This window comes from Cynocephalus volans, chromosome 6 (assembly GCF_027409185.1).
Source record: "Cynocephalus volans isolate mCynVol1 chromosome 6, mCynVol1.pri, whole genome shotgun sequence".
NCBI lineage: Eukaryota > Metazoa > Chordata > Mammalia > Dermoptera > Cynocephalidae > Cynocephalus > Cynocephalus volans.
In genome coordinates this window covers 138,911,378-138,928,558 of record NC_084465.1, presented here as the reverse complement: position 1 = coordinate 138,928,558, position 17,181 = coordinate 138,911,378, and the positions used below count along the sequence as shown (strand labels likewise).

Sequence of the window (17,181 nt, the reverse complement as noted above, 5' to 3'; positions counted from 1 at the left end):
AACCCATCGTTGAGCCCAGCTCCAGGAATTGCCCTCCAAAGTTATATACCTTCCCAGGAACAGCTCCATTCACTGACTGGTGAATTAGGGATAAGATGGCCCAGGCCCAATACCTCAATGTGGGACATCTCTGAAGGGCCAGTGCAGCTCCAGAGCTCCCCACAGCATCTGCTGAGGCTCTGCTGCACCTGCATCACAGCTCAATCACCACCCCACCACCCTGCCCAGTTCTGCTTCCTTCACTCCTTTATAGGGGATGTTCCTGAGAGAATTTCCAATGAACTTTCTTCATGGGAATTTGCCTCAGAGTTGGCTTCTCAGCGAACCCAACTTACAACACTATCCAACCATCAAAGTGTATTTTGCTTTAAATTAAGTCCCCTCTGCATTGTTTCTCAAATTTTCCACTGAAATATTTTTGATGCAGGAAGAACATGAATTTGCACTCCTAAGGGGAATCTAGGGAGGCTCTTAGCCAGAAGCAATTCTTCATTAGCTCAACATTTCTTTTAAGTCTCTTGTTTTATCCTAATACAAATTGCTGTATTCTACTACATAATGTATCTATGCTTTTGCAATAGAAATGACTTCCTTCAGGTATTCAAATAAGATGAAAACTCCTGGATGATGTCCTATGTTTATCTTTTGACTTGGATGTACTCTAGTGTATACACTTCTTAAGTAGCATGGCTACAGTTTAGAACGTTTTCTTAAAATTTTAATTTTAATAGATGTATTCTTAGGTGTCACCCATGGAGTTACCTTTTAAAGGTGAAGTCTCTCATTTAACTCTGTAAAATAGGTACAATATTAACTATCCTCTTTTTATAATCTGAAAAATCTCAGCTCTACCTTAAACATATACTACTTAGTGAAAGAAGCCAACCTGAAAAGACTTCACACTGTATGATTCCAACTATATGACTTTCGGGAAAAGGCAAGAATATGGAAACAGTAAAAAGATCAGTGGCTGCTAAGATTTGGGGGGTAGGGAATAGGGTGAGGAAGAATGAAGAGGTGACACACAGGAGATATTTAGAGCAGTGAAACTGTTCTGTATGATACCGTAATGGTGGGTACATTTGTCAAAATCCATAGAACTTTCAACACAAAAAGTGAACCCTAATGTATACTATGGGCTTTGGGTGATAATGATATGTCAGTGTAAGGTCATCTAATGGATTGTAACAAATGTATCACTCTGTTGCAGGGCATTGATAGTGGGGGAGGTTGTGCTTGGGTGGGGGGTATATGGGAACTCACTGTACTTTCCACTTAATTTTGGATGAACCTAAAACTGCTGTAAAATAGAAAAAATGTTGTCTATAAATGTGTAAGAATAAACCTGTCCATTTTGTTTTCTAATAGATCTTAGAAGGGGGAAAGTAAAATATTTAAGGAAAAAAAACCCCACTTGGGATAAGGGGCTTAGGAACTGGCCCTGTTAACTAAGTTCAACATTCTCAGTAACCAAGATATTGCTCTGATTCCACTTTGTTGTGTGCTGTGCAGACAGCTCCAATTCCTGACATTATGGATGTTTTTTTGTCCTCCCACAGGATAATTTTCATTGTACACTTATGTTTGGACAGCAGTAAAAATATGTTTATTATAGCAATAAAAATTATTGCATACTGATAATTCATAGTGAAATTCAAGTTCTTATGAATTTCATACAAATTCAGTTAAAGCCTAAAGTGCCTAAGGATAACCTGATGGATTTTTATCTTTATGATTAATATGTTTAGTGAAAGCAAAATTAATAGTCTGTTTTGAAAGAAAAATGATATGCACGTGGGAAGTTGAGTTTTAAAGAGCAGAAATTAAGTGGTTGTCAAATATTGCCATACTTGGTGACACAGATGGCAAAAATGCATATTGTAAAACATAATGCATCTGTTACAAACTGGCAATCATTTTTGTCTGGCAGGTATTTTATTAACAATATTCTTAAGGATCACAAAAAACTATGAGGAAAGAGGAGGAGGAGAAGATTGTAATGTTTTAGTGGCAATTCATAAGAACTCTTGGTTTGAGGTTATTTTGAATTATAATTTTATGTTTATATTTTTCATAAGAGTTCTTCATAAAGTACACAAATATTAATTTCTTTTTCCATTTAAAAAATAGTCATCTGTAATGGGGAGCCACAAGCGAAATATTTTCAGCTTCTTAATTCATTTTTATACATCTAATAGCTTAAATATTCCTGGAAAGATGGGACGTAGCCTCTGTTCTGAGTAAAGAAAAGAGAAGGGTCCGAGCACACGTGGAGAAATGCAGACAGCATGAGGAGTACGTGATGAGTCAGGAGGGCTTGTCTGGCCTGTCAGAGGCTCTGCATGAGCAAAAAGTCAAAAGCCTGACAGGAGAGATAAAAAGTGAAGGAAACTGAAAAGTTTACAGACGTTAGATCCAGTGTGGAAGCTGATAAGTATCTGAAAACAGATGCCAAATAGAAAGTGATCATTAATTTCAAAGTGAATAGCTGCAGCTAGCCAAGGCTAAAGCTAAAATAAATATAGGAAAGAGTTGACAGAAATTTGAAATTTACATAAGCATACTTATGTGGACTTACATATGCATCTCTCTCTATATATATGTGCATGTGTGCAAATATGTGTGCATGCATATGCACACTCACAAGCAGATTATTTGAAACCATGAAGCTATTCACTAGTAACAGAAAGACTGGAGGAGAGAGCTGGGCAGTGGACCAGGAGCCACTAAGCAAGAGAAAACATGAGATGGTGAAGTGAAGTGAAAACCCTATTATCAGAGTTCTCTCTTTCTCCCGGTATATTCAGAGGCTGCAGACTTGAAAGAAAATCAAGAGCTGAAGAAACAGAATGCATTAAGGGGCCCCAAAAGAGTCATCACTTTTATTCAACATCAGTATTTGCCACAAATACAGAGGATTCCTTCCTAACAAAAATAGTGATAACACTGCAAAGGACTGAAATTACACGAATGATAGATTTTCTGTCTTTGTATTACCCCAAATAATCTAAGACTTCTGTAAAGGTGGGAAAATACATAAAAATATGCAGTATTAGGGTAGTTGCTCATCATTTCTTTCTTGTCACGAGGCCTGGAACCCAGAGAGACCCCAGTGGATTACAGATTCATTCCTGTTTATCATTTCCAGATGGTGCTGGAGTTCCAGGTCGGACATATCTGTGTTAGTGTGGCCTTGATTATGTGCAGGGTTGGACCAGGTTATGTACTTGGCTTAATTTAATGCTGTTGTTCACTGATAGCTCTAGTCCATATTTATTGCAACTTTATTTAATAGCTAAAGAATTCCTCAAATCCTGAACTCTTGACTTCTAACTTTAGGGCCAATATTTTTAAATACATTCCTCTTTTAGTTCATTCTTCACATCACTTCCAGCACACATTTCTCAAAGAACACACAAAATGGTTCTCCAATGTCTTATGGGTTAGGTCTATTATTCTTAGTTGGTATCTACAAACCCACTGCTGATTCAGGCATATCTATGCTCATGTTATCCCTCATAAAACTCTAAAATTACAGATGAGATAATTAATATTCCAAATATGACAAGCATTGTACTTTGGTGGAAAAGCTTTCACTTACAGAAATTATGAAGAGGTGTTTTGGTATCAGTCAATCAGTAGATCTTACTCTTGGTTTGAGAATGGAGAGTGAGAATCTATCCATCCATCACACAGCACAAATATATGCCATTGAAAAAAATCTAGGAGTTTGAGGCCATCTGTCTATGAGGGAATAGGTTTCAATTTCATATGCACTTTGAGAACACCCATTCTAATTATTTTAGGAGGGTCAAATGAGAGACAAGTCATTCAATGAGGAGAGCAGTGGAGAAGACCATTCAGAAGTCAAATACTGTTCTATGGTAACCTATCAGAAACCATCCAGGCAGAATGTCTCAACTACCTCTGTGATCCAAGCAAACAGAACAATGACAGGCTGTGATAGCACTGGCACCAAAGACAAAGTCAAATATAGCCATGTTTAACTGAATAGTAAATTTTGAGGAATATGCATAAGTGGCTTAAACTAAAGTTTGGAGCATGGTGTGTGATTGCATCATTATTTTTATAAAACACATAGTTTGTAGAGACTAATTAGTATTAGCTTTCCTAACAGAAACAATTTAAAATGGTTCTATTAAATTGTGTTGGGTTATCTTGTCCCATTAAATAAGACGTGTTCTTGGAGATTGTTGGTCAGACCAGGCCTGCTCAAATATGAAGATATAAGCTAAAATATATGTATATGAAAACCTACAGGAAGTAACCTAGCCAGCATGTTTACATTTGTTGCATTACAATCAGAAAGAGCAGGAAGGGCAAAAAGCAAGGTCTGGATATTTCGAATCTTGTACTGTCCTCCAAATTGGTCAATCACCATTTCCACCCAGCAGAAAAGACCCAGCCACAGATTTATCCCTTCTTTGGGCCCCTTTTCATCAAAACTTGGTCCTTTCTCTAACCTCAGGTTTTTTATTTTGAGCAAGTTTATATTAGTCAAAATGAAGACTCAAAGACTCAGACACATACACACGTTCACTCTTTGCTGAGCCAAGAAAGTATTTTTTTGTTTTTGTTTTTTCCCATTTCCAAGTATTTCACAAAGAGTAACCTGCCTTTTCTGGGTAAAATGTTTTTACGTGCCAATAAGGTGCTATCAGAAAAATTGGTCATTCTGTTAAAGTTACTTATTTTTCTGCTTGAAAAAAAAAAAATCTGTCTTAATATTTAGATTTTCTTAGTGAAGCAGAGTCACATTCTAATTCTATTTCTTAGGCAACAAACAAACTTGTTTTTATAAAGTCTGGATGCTTTCCAGCGAACCACATATGTGCTCCTGGGAATCAGGAAAATTGTAATAAAAGTAGATTCTATTAGCCCAAGAAACAAAACAGGGCCAGATTGATCCTGGCTGTGAAAAGCTCACAGAACCTCTGTGACATACTTGGCCTGTTAAAAACAGTTGGATGCTGAGCATTTCTGATCAAAAATAAGAGTCAGCAAAGGGTATGATAATTTCCAAAAGTGACTAAGAATTTAGGATTTGATTATTGTTTCCATAAGGTAGAAAAATAACTAAGCGACCATACTCTATTTTATTTTACATATGCATTATATTACATAGATATTAATGTATCTATTACATATATTTCCATGGTCAATATCATTGTTCACATAAAATATTCATCTTTAAGACAGAGTGTTGAGACAGTGATTTGTGTTTTATCTTCAGGTTTAGTATGAGACACTTGTCAAATCCAGGCTAATGAAGTACAGTTCACACTGGGAATGATTTTTCCATGGTTGTCATTTGGATTTTTTCCCCATAATTCAACAAAATTCCTTCCAGCCTGATGATCAGCAGGAAACCTAGAAATAAGCACCTCCTAGTATAGCAGGCAAGCTCGTCCAAAGGTTGTCAAGCATGGGATGCAGGTTTTGCTTTCTTGAGCCTGCCTGGTATTAGCTTTTAATGCCATTTTCTGGCTCTAGTGTTTTGCCTTCAAATCTGATATCCCTTCTAGGAGTAAAAGAAATTACCCTGTCCTTTGACAAACAGTAAGAACTTCATGAACCACAATAATAGATTTAAAGTCTTATAATAGTCTATGATCCAATAAGTGAATCAGGATTGACTGATAATCATTTTCTTTCAGCCTTTTATACATTCATCACTATTCATTTTTAAATGAGGCCTTATGAATCACTAACTGAATCAAAATGATAAAAAATGATTCTTGCATTAAAACCATGTTTTAAATAATTTCTCTAAAACTACTATAATATACAATAGAAGGGATATCTGCTCTATATGATATACTGACTTGAAATTCATTTTATATTTTTCTCGATCAACCTTAAAGTTAAAGATCACTCATTCTTACTAAATTCTAAAAAGACAGGATAACAACAATGAGGATTTTCTGATGTAGGGAAACTAAAAATGACAGGAAACAAAATATAAACATCACAAAATACTGTATAAGATATACCATAGGAGAACTGCAAACTGAAGGCTAAGAGAATGTGAATCAGAGTATGGCTTCATGTGAGGAGGATTAAAGATAAGTTCTTGAAGAAGTTGGCTTTTGCTCTGCCCTTGAAATTGAAGGATTTACGCAAGAGGAGATAAAGGGCAGTGTGTTCCCAGACGGAGAAGCAGCAGGACTAAAGTCATGGAGATGAGAGGTTATGAGGCAAGAGTAGAGAAAGGCAAGAAGTCTCATTTAAAGGAATTATTGTACAGACAGAGACACATAGAGATGACAGGAGTCTTACCAAAGGATAGGAAGCTTATTAGCAGGCATCTGTGAGCATCTAAGCATTTTTCTTCTTTATAACTTGCATGAGTTTAGGTATTTTCATTAATTTCCCTTTTATTTGGTCTCTCTCCACCATACACCATTAAGGTAGAGAGGATTTATTGTTGCTGGTCAGTGTTATAATTTGGCCTAAATGTTGCAGACTTGTCAAGCTTGATTTTGACAAAATGAGAAGCAAAATAGCCAACTTCTTCAAGAACTTATCTTTAATCCTCCCCACATGAAGCTGTACTCTGTTTCACATACTCTTAGGCTTAAGTTTACAGTTCTCCTACGGTATATCTTATAGGGTATTTTGTGATGTGGAAATTAGGTGCAAGAGAGTAATGAATAAAACTTTGAAATGTGGACTTAAGATTGGTTAATGTCTGCTTCCCACCAGAACTTTTAATTTTGAGGAAGTAATGCAGGGGCTATTGGAGATTATGTTGAATGATGGCAAGAGAGTAGACAGCCCAGCTTCAGAAAGGAGAATTCAAAAGCGGGGGTATCAGCCAGTTTCACCCTGTGATATCGTCCACCTCACTTGCTTCCTTCTTACTTTTCTGGCTTGGATTCTCAGCCTTTCTTTTGAATTTTGGAGCTGTCCAATATCCTTCCAATAAATTTATTATTATTATTTTGCTTAAGTTAGCCCAAGTCAGATTTTGTTGCTTTCAGTAAGATATTCCTTCTGTTATCTGCATGAGTGAGAAAGATGAGAGGTCCACCTTTCTGGAACTTATGATATAATTGGGACTAGAAGACTAACACGGAGTTTATATGTGTATGCAGGTGGGGGTGGTGGTGAATAAACTAGATAAATCCGTTATGTGTCTATTACAGGGATTCTAATGATTAATAATAAGATCTTGAACTAGAGTTTGGGCAGTAAAATAGAAAAGAAAGCAAAATCTACAGAACTTACTCACTAACCTGTATTGAGAGTAAGGAAATGAAGTAGTTAAAAACAAAGTAACTGGGTTCTAAACAGATATTTAGAAAAGATACAGTCACTGAAAAATTAATTAAAAAAATTAAAGCATTTCCTAATGGTTATTTATAAGCAAGAGACTTTTGAGGCTTTTCTTATCAACTGGATCAAAAAGCACAAATACCCTTACTAAGGAGTAAATTTTCATTAACAACATCCTCAATTGAAAATGCTACGTAAATGTGATCATCCTTCGCCTTGAACCATAGCCTTAGTTTTTATTCCACTGTCCATATGGGAGGCAGGTAGCTCCACTGAACCCGAGGCTCATTCCTCCGGCAGTGTGTATGTTGCAGCCTTAGTGTAATGAACATTTGAACCCACTTCTTGATTATAAAGTAGATCTCAATTTTTCCAGCTGTACTGGTCTCCCAGGGCTGCCATAACAAATTACTACAAACTGGATGGCTTAAAAAAACAGACATTTATTCTACAGTAGTTGTAGAGTCCAGAAGTCTGAATGCAAGGTGTTGGCAGGGCCATGCTCTCTCAGAAGGCTCTAGAGGAGAACGTGGTTCATGCCTTTCTTTCTGCACTGGTTTTACTGGCCATCCTCGGCATTCCTTGGCTCGTGGATGCATCACTTCAGTCTCTGCCTCCTTCATTCATATGGTGTTCTCTCTATGTGTTTGTTTACATGTCTCTTCTTTTCTTATAAGGACACCAGTCATATTAGATCAAGGGTGCACCCTACTCTGATATGACCTCATCCTAACTTACATCTTATTTCTATATGTAAAGACTTTATTTCCAAATAAGGTCACATTCTGAAGTCCTGGGAAGGATACAAAATTTGGGGGGAGACACTATTCAACCCAGTATATTACCCAATTCCTATATGGAGATCATCTGATTCCTACCCTCACCCCAGTTGTGTCTAATGGTGTTTTCCCTCTTTTTAGACTCCTGACAAATCTGTGTATGTATGCACAGTATTTTCAAGCAGATTATAATTCCACACTCACTGTTGTTTCAAATACTTTACAACTTCTCATAAAGTTTTAAAGTATCAATGTACTACCAGACCTGTAAAATGTTTCTTCATCACAGAGACAAATGTGAGCCTACTTATTTCAAATGATAGAAGAAAAACAGAAAACACCTTCCACCCTTGGAAACTCACATGGCTAAAGAAAATAGGCTTTATAAAAACAAGTGCATTTCTCTGCTGACTCAGAATTGCTGGAGCTGCTTTATTGTATTGCATTTGTCTCATTTACAAAATGTCGCCCTGCGAATCTAAAATGTTCTTTTTCCATATCAATATTACTAAAAAACAGGTTCAGGAGGAGTGATCAAGAAGTAGAAGGCGTAATGATTACGTGAGATTTTCAACCCTGAGATTTCAGAGGGGATGACAGGGCCAGAATGTAATACTGAGAGTGGGGTTACGGAGGAAGAACATTTATGAAGGTGATTGGAATCAGAGGTCAGTGTTTTACACAGGCTGTTTCACCTGGAAGTTGAGATTGCCCAGGATTTAGGATCCAGAGGGAAACCATGAGAAGAATATGAACCCAGAGGTGGCCTCACAGAAAAATAACCTTTTGAATAGGGCTGTAAGAACAAAATTTTAAAAGAGGCATTGAGTAGCTAGAAAGACATTGACCCTACTATCCAATATTTAAAAACTGAAGACTTTATAAGAGAACCAACAGTCCCACTTAAGTGGAAGCATCTTAAGCAGCAGAAATTCAGATTTCTTGTTATAAGGTGATTTTTTAGAAAAAGGTTTCATGACAGAACTTTTGCTCTTTTTGAAAAGTGAGCATTCTGGATCACACGGTAGAAACAGTTAGGAGAAGGGAAATGGCCCAGGCAAGGGGAAAGGATAATATGGGTAGAGAGGTCAGTCTGGAAGATCATAGGTGACCAGTGGGGCCTTTACCTTGGGCAGTTATTGTGAACATTTGGGAACAAATAAAGTAGACAATAAAGCTATATTAATGGAACTAAATTTCCTCAGGGTTTCTAAAAGAACTTTAGTACAAAGTTATTTTGTTGCCTAGAGGATATGATCATTTCATTGCAAAGTTCAAGGGCAGAAAAACTTTAGCTCTTATTCTACATGCTCTTTATTCTTCAATGTATGAGTAGGACTGGACTTGAAATAAATACAATTCCTCAGAAATGTCCAATTCTTTTGTATTTAGATATTAAAAATAATACTCATTTCTGTTTTCTGAAGAAATCACTTACTTCCAGACACACACTCAGGAGTGAAAGAGATGTCATCAAGGGCAATAAAGATGTCCTCGTCTCCACGAAGATCAGCTTCAAATGCCACCTTGAATGGACTGTGACTAGAGATAGGTACATATCCATACATCCATCTAGTTCTTTTATTTCCAATCACTGACCACACCAGGATGTTTAGCCCTGATTCTTCAATGACGTACACCTAAAAAATAATAATCAGAAAAAAACAACCCTTTATGATTGCACATTAGAGGTATATGGGCATCCAGATGATCAATTAATGAAAGTGAGGTCTCTGGCTATGGGACAGCTGGATACACTGTAGTATTTTCAATCTATAGATATTGTGGGTTATAAAATGAATCAATGGACATTGTATTTTCTTTGTTAATAGGGTCTCTGTTGACTTTTGTTGTGCCATTTTTTTGCATATCAAACTGGACATGATTAAAAACTGTAACCATCTTAAGTATTTAAAAAGCTGAAGGAGATACAAAACTAGAATTTTTCATTGCTACAGAACTTTGTCTCTATTAGATTAAGGTTGTATTACTGGAGGAAAATAGGATCCTCACAATAAATAGATATGAAATTATACAAATCATTTCAGAAGCCTAAGTAATGTGCAGGAAATATTTAACATTTTGACATATAGGAAGTCTTCCTGGATTAACTAACATAAATAGCCAGCCATTTTTAAAATGCAAGGACTAACAGATGCAACAAACAAAAAGTAAAATAGAAATAGAATTAGCTAAGAAACCAATACCCATGCTAAGCGATAACATTTTTTAGCAGTAAAAGCAATTCAAAGCAAAACCACAAATGTCATTTCTTTAATGCTCTTCAAAAAATCTGTATTTAAATAAGGAAAAAAGGTAAAGCTGAAAAGATATTTTTCTATACTCTCTTTTTGCATCTAAATTTTATAGTTATTTCCTTAGATGATGAAACTATATATAATATATATATATAATATATATACACCTGCATATATATACACACACACTCACATATATACATACATATATATATATACACACACATATATATATATGTGGATTATAATATACTCCAACAGTCATTTATAAAACCCTTTCTTTAACATGGGAAAAATAAGACTCAGAGAAAAGAAAACACATGGATAGTAATTTTCTTCTATTGCAACAGTGTTTTTTTTCCCAATGACATTTCCCCCTACTGAAAAATCGTACTTTCTTACTTTTTCCTTAGTGTTATAATTTATCTACAGATAATTTATCCCACAAAATGTATTCAACATTTATGCTATCATAAGGAGAGAATAATACCACTCATTTTAATGCATATGATGATATTAAATTGATATTCCAGAAATACTGCCAAGAATCACCAAATATTCCACAGCCAGAAATTAAGCATGCTGCCAATGTCCACCCATACAAAAAGTCCAAAATCAAGTCAGAAATCCAACTGTTAATGGAAGTTAAACAAAACAAAAATAAATCCAAAAGATCATAGACCAAGGAAAAACTGGAAAACGTGTCGAAAGTTTGCAAACCCGAAATGTGAGACTTTAACATTATAATCAAATTGAACATTTTGGAAAAGTAGATATTTCCTAAGCAAAAATCACTTTTTATATTGATTCTTCAGTTAATGAAATAAGCTCAGATTCAATATGAAAGGAATTTTGCTCAGTTGACTATTGCCAGTCCTACCAATAAGCTCTCATCCCAAGGAATCTCTGTTCAAAGATTTGGTGGATACTTGGTTCTCAAATTCATAATATTTTTTCCCATTTCTTAAAAATTAAAAATAAAAAGATGTCAAGTGTTCAACTTGTTGATAACAGGTTAACTCTACAGAATCTAACTAAAGGGAACTATACTTGTTACATAAATTCTGGTTTACATGACAATGATTTAAAAATAAATGGCTTTATTATATTAATTTTGTAACACTTTTTTGGCAAAATCAGTTCAGAAAATGAAATTACATGAAACTACGGCCCTAATAATCTCTCTCCCTCTCCCAAACCTTAGCATACATGTATTTTATTTATTAATGTATCTATTCTAATTATTTCTGCAGATCATTTTTCTCTGTGTGTTCAGCCTTTTTCACCTTTAATCAATCCTATATGATCTTGCTGAATTCATTTTCTTCCATTTTCTCACTCTACTTCCCCAAATCCCACTATGATACCTCCTCCCTGTCACAAGCATTAAACTCTCCAACTACCGTCACATATGTTATCCCATTATTTGACTCTTCCACTAGCCCAAATTAATTCTGGCCAACTTTGCTAACTCACTACTTCATTCAAAGAAACTTTTAAACAAGTTTTTAGGTTGTTCCAATGGTAACATGTATTTATAATGCCACCGATGTATTAAAGTAAATAATTATATGTTATGTCAGTGTTTCTGTGAGCCACAGTGACCCAAGGAAAAATCAGGAGGATTATTTAAGAACTGAGTATAATGCTGCTTTCATTATGGTTAATGAGATTAATGAAACCCATTAAGGGCGGCTTCCAATGGAAATAATGTCCATTGTATTCTGAGGTTGTTTTTTGTTTATCATAACCCTCAGAAAAAAGATTTATTTTTAATAACTTTTAAGCATCTATGACTTTGAAAAAGGATTGTGGGTAATATCCTTGAAAAATAATTAATTTTAATTTCATTTGTTTTTAATTTTAAATTTCATTAAATAAATTTTTACTGAAAAGCCAATTCATGTTACAGTAGTAATTTAGTATTTGAAATAAACTTTAAAAATATCAATTGCTGGATGAATTTGGCAACTTCTCTTTTGACATTCTAAATTTTGGTTAAACACAGGCCTAATAATATAATAATGGTTAACATTATATGAGGGTACTTCAAAAGCTTTGAAATAATTTATATAATCTTTCAATTCTATTTTTTCCATTAACTTTTTTGAAGTAACTTCATATATTATAAAGAAGCAATTTTTAATCATGATTTTTATTATAAAAGCAATATAAATGAAAAAAACATACCTAAAGATATTAAATTATAATGAAGTTTATATTATATTCAAAGGTTTTATTAAAGACAAAGCAACTGCTTTTAATGTAGGACAGAAGAAACTTGAAGATAATTTGCCAAATCAAATCAAAGCATAGAACAAAATAATGATGCCATCTGAATACAAATATTATAATATTATCCCACAAAGTTTAGGATTTTTTATTTTTATTTATTTTTATTTTTGAATGAAGCAACTCCTCAGCATTTATTTAGAATAAAGATTATTTTAAAAGAAAACATTCAACACAGATATGAAGAGGTAATAGAAAATATGAGTGTTAATAGATATATTTCAGAATAGTATAACTGTTAGAGACCAGCTGCTTCAGAAATATTCCTGGATCTAGGTAGTCCAGGCAAAGTTTTTAAAGAAACTGATTAGTAGCTTTTCCTGATGTTCCTCTCCTGCATCTGTTCAGAGACTCCAGGTGCCTGCAACATTGAAGGAAGGTCACTGGTGCTGACTTAGAGTCTCTGAGTGGACACCTCTGGATACCAGAAACACTTCATTCATTTTATTGGGTATTTAGCTCATTAAAACTAGTGTGTGAAATGCATAAGCAAAAGAAAAATATGACTTTACGTGGCCTCCAAATACTTTCAGCTGTTCTCCTGGGGTTCTGCTCTTCAATCACCATTGATAGGGATGCAAGGGGACTGAGTTAGTGCCTCATGTTTAGTAGTGCATGGTTTCAAACAGTAAATACAGACTGACCTCTAGCCAGAAAAACTGTAAAACCTCACAGTAAAGGCCTGTTTACTTACCCAGGATATTACGTCAGGTTGTCAACAAAAAAATTACGAGGCATACTAAAAGGCAAAAAACATAGTTTGAAGTGACAGAGTAAGCATCTGAACCAGATTCATACATGGTAGAAATGTTCAAATTATTAGGCAGGGAATTCAATATGATTAATAAACTAAGGGCTCTACTGGAAAAAGTGGACAACATGCAAGGTGCATGTGTAATGTAATCAGAGAGGTGGAATCACTAAGAAAGAATCAAAAGAAATGCTAGAAATAAAAACACTGTAACAAATGAAGAATGCCTTTGATGGGCTTGTCAATAGACTGAACGTGGCAGAGGAAAGAATCAGTGTGCTTGAAGATATGTCAATAAAATATTCCAAAGCTGACATGGAAAGAGAAAATAGATTGAAAACAATGGAACAGAATATCCAAGAACTGTGGGATGATTATAAAAGGTATGAGGGTATTTCAGAACGTTTATAGAAAGATTCATATTATCTTTTAATTCTTTTTTTTTTCATTAAATATTTGAAGTACCTTCATACAACACATGCATAATGGGAGTACAAGAAGAAGAGAGAAAGAAAAGAAGAAAAATGTAAAGATATAATAAAGGAGAATTTTCCAAAATTAATTATAGACACCAAACCACAAATCCAGGAACATCTGAAAATGCCAAGCCGGATAAATACCACTTAGGTATGTATGTACACCTAGGCAGATGATATTTAAACGGTAAAGAACCAAAGTCAAAAAGAAAATCTTGAAAGAAACCAGAAGGGGATTAACACCTTTTCTACAGAAGAGCAAGGCTAAGAATTACATTGGACTTCTTGTCAGAAACTGTACAAGGAAGAAGACAGTGTAGTGAATCATTTAAAGTGATAAAAGAAAAACACTCCAATCTAGACTTCTGTATCTAGTAAAATTATCCATCAAAATAAAGGAGAAATAGACTTTCCAAGATAAACAAAAATTGAGAGAATGTTTTTGCCAGTAGACCTGTCTTGCAAGCAGAGTTAAAAGTAGTTCTTCAGAGAGAAGTAAAATGATATGTCACAGAATCAGATCTACATAAAGAAAAGAGCATTAGGAAAGGAGTAAACGAAGGTACATAAAATATTTGATTTTTCTTATCCATAATTAATCTAAAAGAAAACTATTTGATCACAATAATAACAACAACAATATATTCAGTCTTTTTAGCTTGTGGATAAGAGAAACAAATGATTGTCTGTTATAAGGAATGGGAGAGAGGAATTGGGAATACTGTATTATAAGACAATTGCACTACTCATGAAGAAGTATAGTGTTACCTGATAATGTTGCAAGCTCACAAGAAAAATGAGAAAAAATATTTTTTAAAAAAGTATAATTGATTTCTGAGAAAAATGTCTTTGGAATTTTGATGGGGATTGCGTTGAATTTGTATATCACTTTGGGTAGTATGGACATTTTCACTATGTTGATTCTTCCAATCCAAGAGCATGGAATATCTTTCCATCTTCTTGTATCCTCTCTAATTTCTCTCAGCAGTGGTTTGTAGTTCTCATTATAGAGATTTTTCACATCCTTGGTTAACTCAATTCCTAAGTATTTTATTTTTTTGGTGGCTATTGTAAATGGGCAGGCTTTCTTGATTTCTCCTTCTGCATGTTCACTATTGGAGAAAAGAAATGCTACTGATTTTTGTGTGTTGATTTTGTATCCTGCTACTGTGCTGAAATCATTTATCAATTCCAAGAGTTTTTTTGTAGAGGTTTTAGGCTGTTCGATATATAGGATCATGTCATCTGCAAACAGGGACAGTTTGACTTCATCTTTTCCAATCTGGATGCCCTTTATTTCCTTCTCTTCTCTGATTGCTCTGGCTAGTACTTCCAACACTATGTTGAATAGGAGTGGTGAGAGTGGGCATCCTTGTCTAGTTCCTGTTCTTAAAGGAAAAGCTTTCAGCTTTTCCCCATTCAGGATGATATTGGCAGTGGGTTTGGCATATATGGCTTTAATTATGTTGAGATACTTTCCCTCTATACCTAACTTATAGAGGGTCTTTGTCATGAATGAGTGCTGAACTTTATCAAATGCTTTTTCAGCATCTATAGAGATGATCATATGGTCCTTGTGTTTGAGTTTATTAATATGGTGTATCACATTTATTGATTTGCGTATGTTGAACCAACCTTGCATCCCTGGGATGAATCCCACTTGATCGTGATGAATAATTTTTCATATGTGTTGCTGTATTCTGTTTGCTAGTATTTTAGTGAGGATTTTTGCATCTATATTCATCAAGGATATCAGCCTGTAGTTTTCTTTTTTGGTTATATCTTTACCTGGTTTTGGTATCAGGATGATGTTTGCTTCATAGAATGAGTTTGGGAGATTTGCGTCCGTTTCAATCTTTTGGAATAGTTTGTAAAGAATCGGTGTCAATTCCTCTTTGAATGTTTGGTAAAATTCTGCTGTGAATCCATCTGGTACTGGGCTTTTCTTTGTTGGGAGCCTTCTGATAACAGCTTCAGACATTTATATGGAACAATAAAAGACCATGAATAGCCAAAGCAATGCTCAGCAAAAAAAATAAAGCTGGAGGCATAACACTACCTGACTTTAAGCTATACTACAAAGCTATAATAACCAAAACAGTATGGTACTGGCATAAAAACAGACACACTGACCAATGGAATAGAATAGAGAATCCAGAAATCAACCCACACACTTACTGCCATCTGATCTTTGACAAAGGCACCAAGCCTATTCACTGGGGAAGGGACTGCCTCTTCAGCAAGTGGTGCTGGGATAACTGGATATCGATATGCAGGAGAATGAAACTAGATCCATACCTCTCACCGTATACTAAAATCAACTCAAAATGGATTAAGGATTTAAATATACACCCTGAGACTATAAAACTTCTTAAAGAAAACATAGGGGAAACACTTCAGGAAATAGGACTGGGCACAGACTTCATGAATACGACCCCAAAAGCACGGGCAACCAAAGGAAAAATAAACAAATGGGATTATATCAAACTAAAAAGCTTCTGCACAGCAAAAGAAACAATTAAAAGAGTTAAAAGACAACCAACAGAGTGGGAGAGAATATTTGCAAAATATACATCTGACAAAGGATTAATATCCAGAATATATAAAGAACTCAAACAACTTTACAAGAAGAAAACAAGCAACCCAATTAAAAAATGGGCAAAAGAGCTAAGTAGGCATTTCTCTAAGGAAGATATACAAATGGCCAACAGACATATGAAAAAATGCTCAACATCACTCAGCATCCGGGAAATGCAAATCAAAACCACATTGAGATACCATCTAACCCCAGTTAGGATGGCTAAAATCCAAAAGACTATGAACGATAAATGCTGGCGAGGCTGCGGAGAAAAAGCAACTCTCATACATTGTTGGTGGGACTGCAAAATGGTGCAGCCTCTATGGAAAATGGTTTGGAGGTTCCTTAAACAATTGCAAATATACCTGTTCCCCAATGTTCATCGCAGCACTCTTTACAATAGCCAAGAGTTGGAACCAGCCCAAATGTCCATCATCAGATGAGTGGATACGGAAAATGTGGTACATCTACACAATGGAATACTACTCAGCTATAAAAACGAATGAAATACTGCCATTTGCAACAACATGGATGGACCTTGAGAGAATTATATTAAGTGAAACAAGTCAGGCACAGAAAGAGAAATACCACATGTTCTCACTTATTGGAGGGAGCTAAAAATTAATATATAAATTCACACACACACACACACACACACACACACAAACCGGGCGGGGGGGAAGAAGATATAACAACCACAAATATTTGAAGTTGATACAACAAGCAAACAGAAAGGACATTGTTGGGG

At 35.1% G+C, this 17,181-nt stretch overlaps 1 protein-coding gene across 1 annotated transcript in view; it reads right to left on the bottom strand.

The window, feature by feature from the left end:
• MALRD1 (MAM and LDL receptor class A domain containing 1) overlaps window positions 1-17,181 on the bottom strand; it is a 632,630-nt gene that overhangs the window by 114,073 nt on the left and 501,376 nt on the right. Inside the window, exon 33 of the mRNA XM_063101139.1 lies at window positions 9,517-9,718. Coding sequence (XP_062957209.1) covers window positions 9,517-9,718 — 202 coding nt within the window. The remainder of the gene's footprint in view (window positions 1-9,516; window positions 9,719-17,181) is intronic.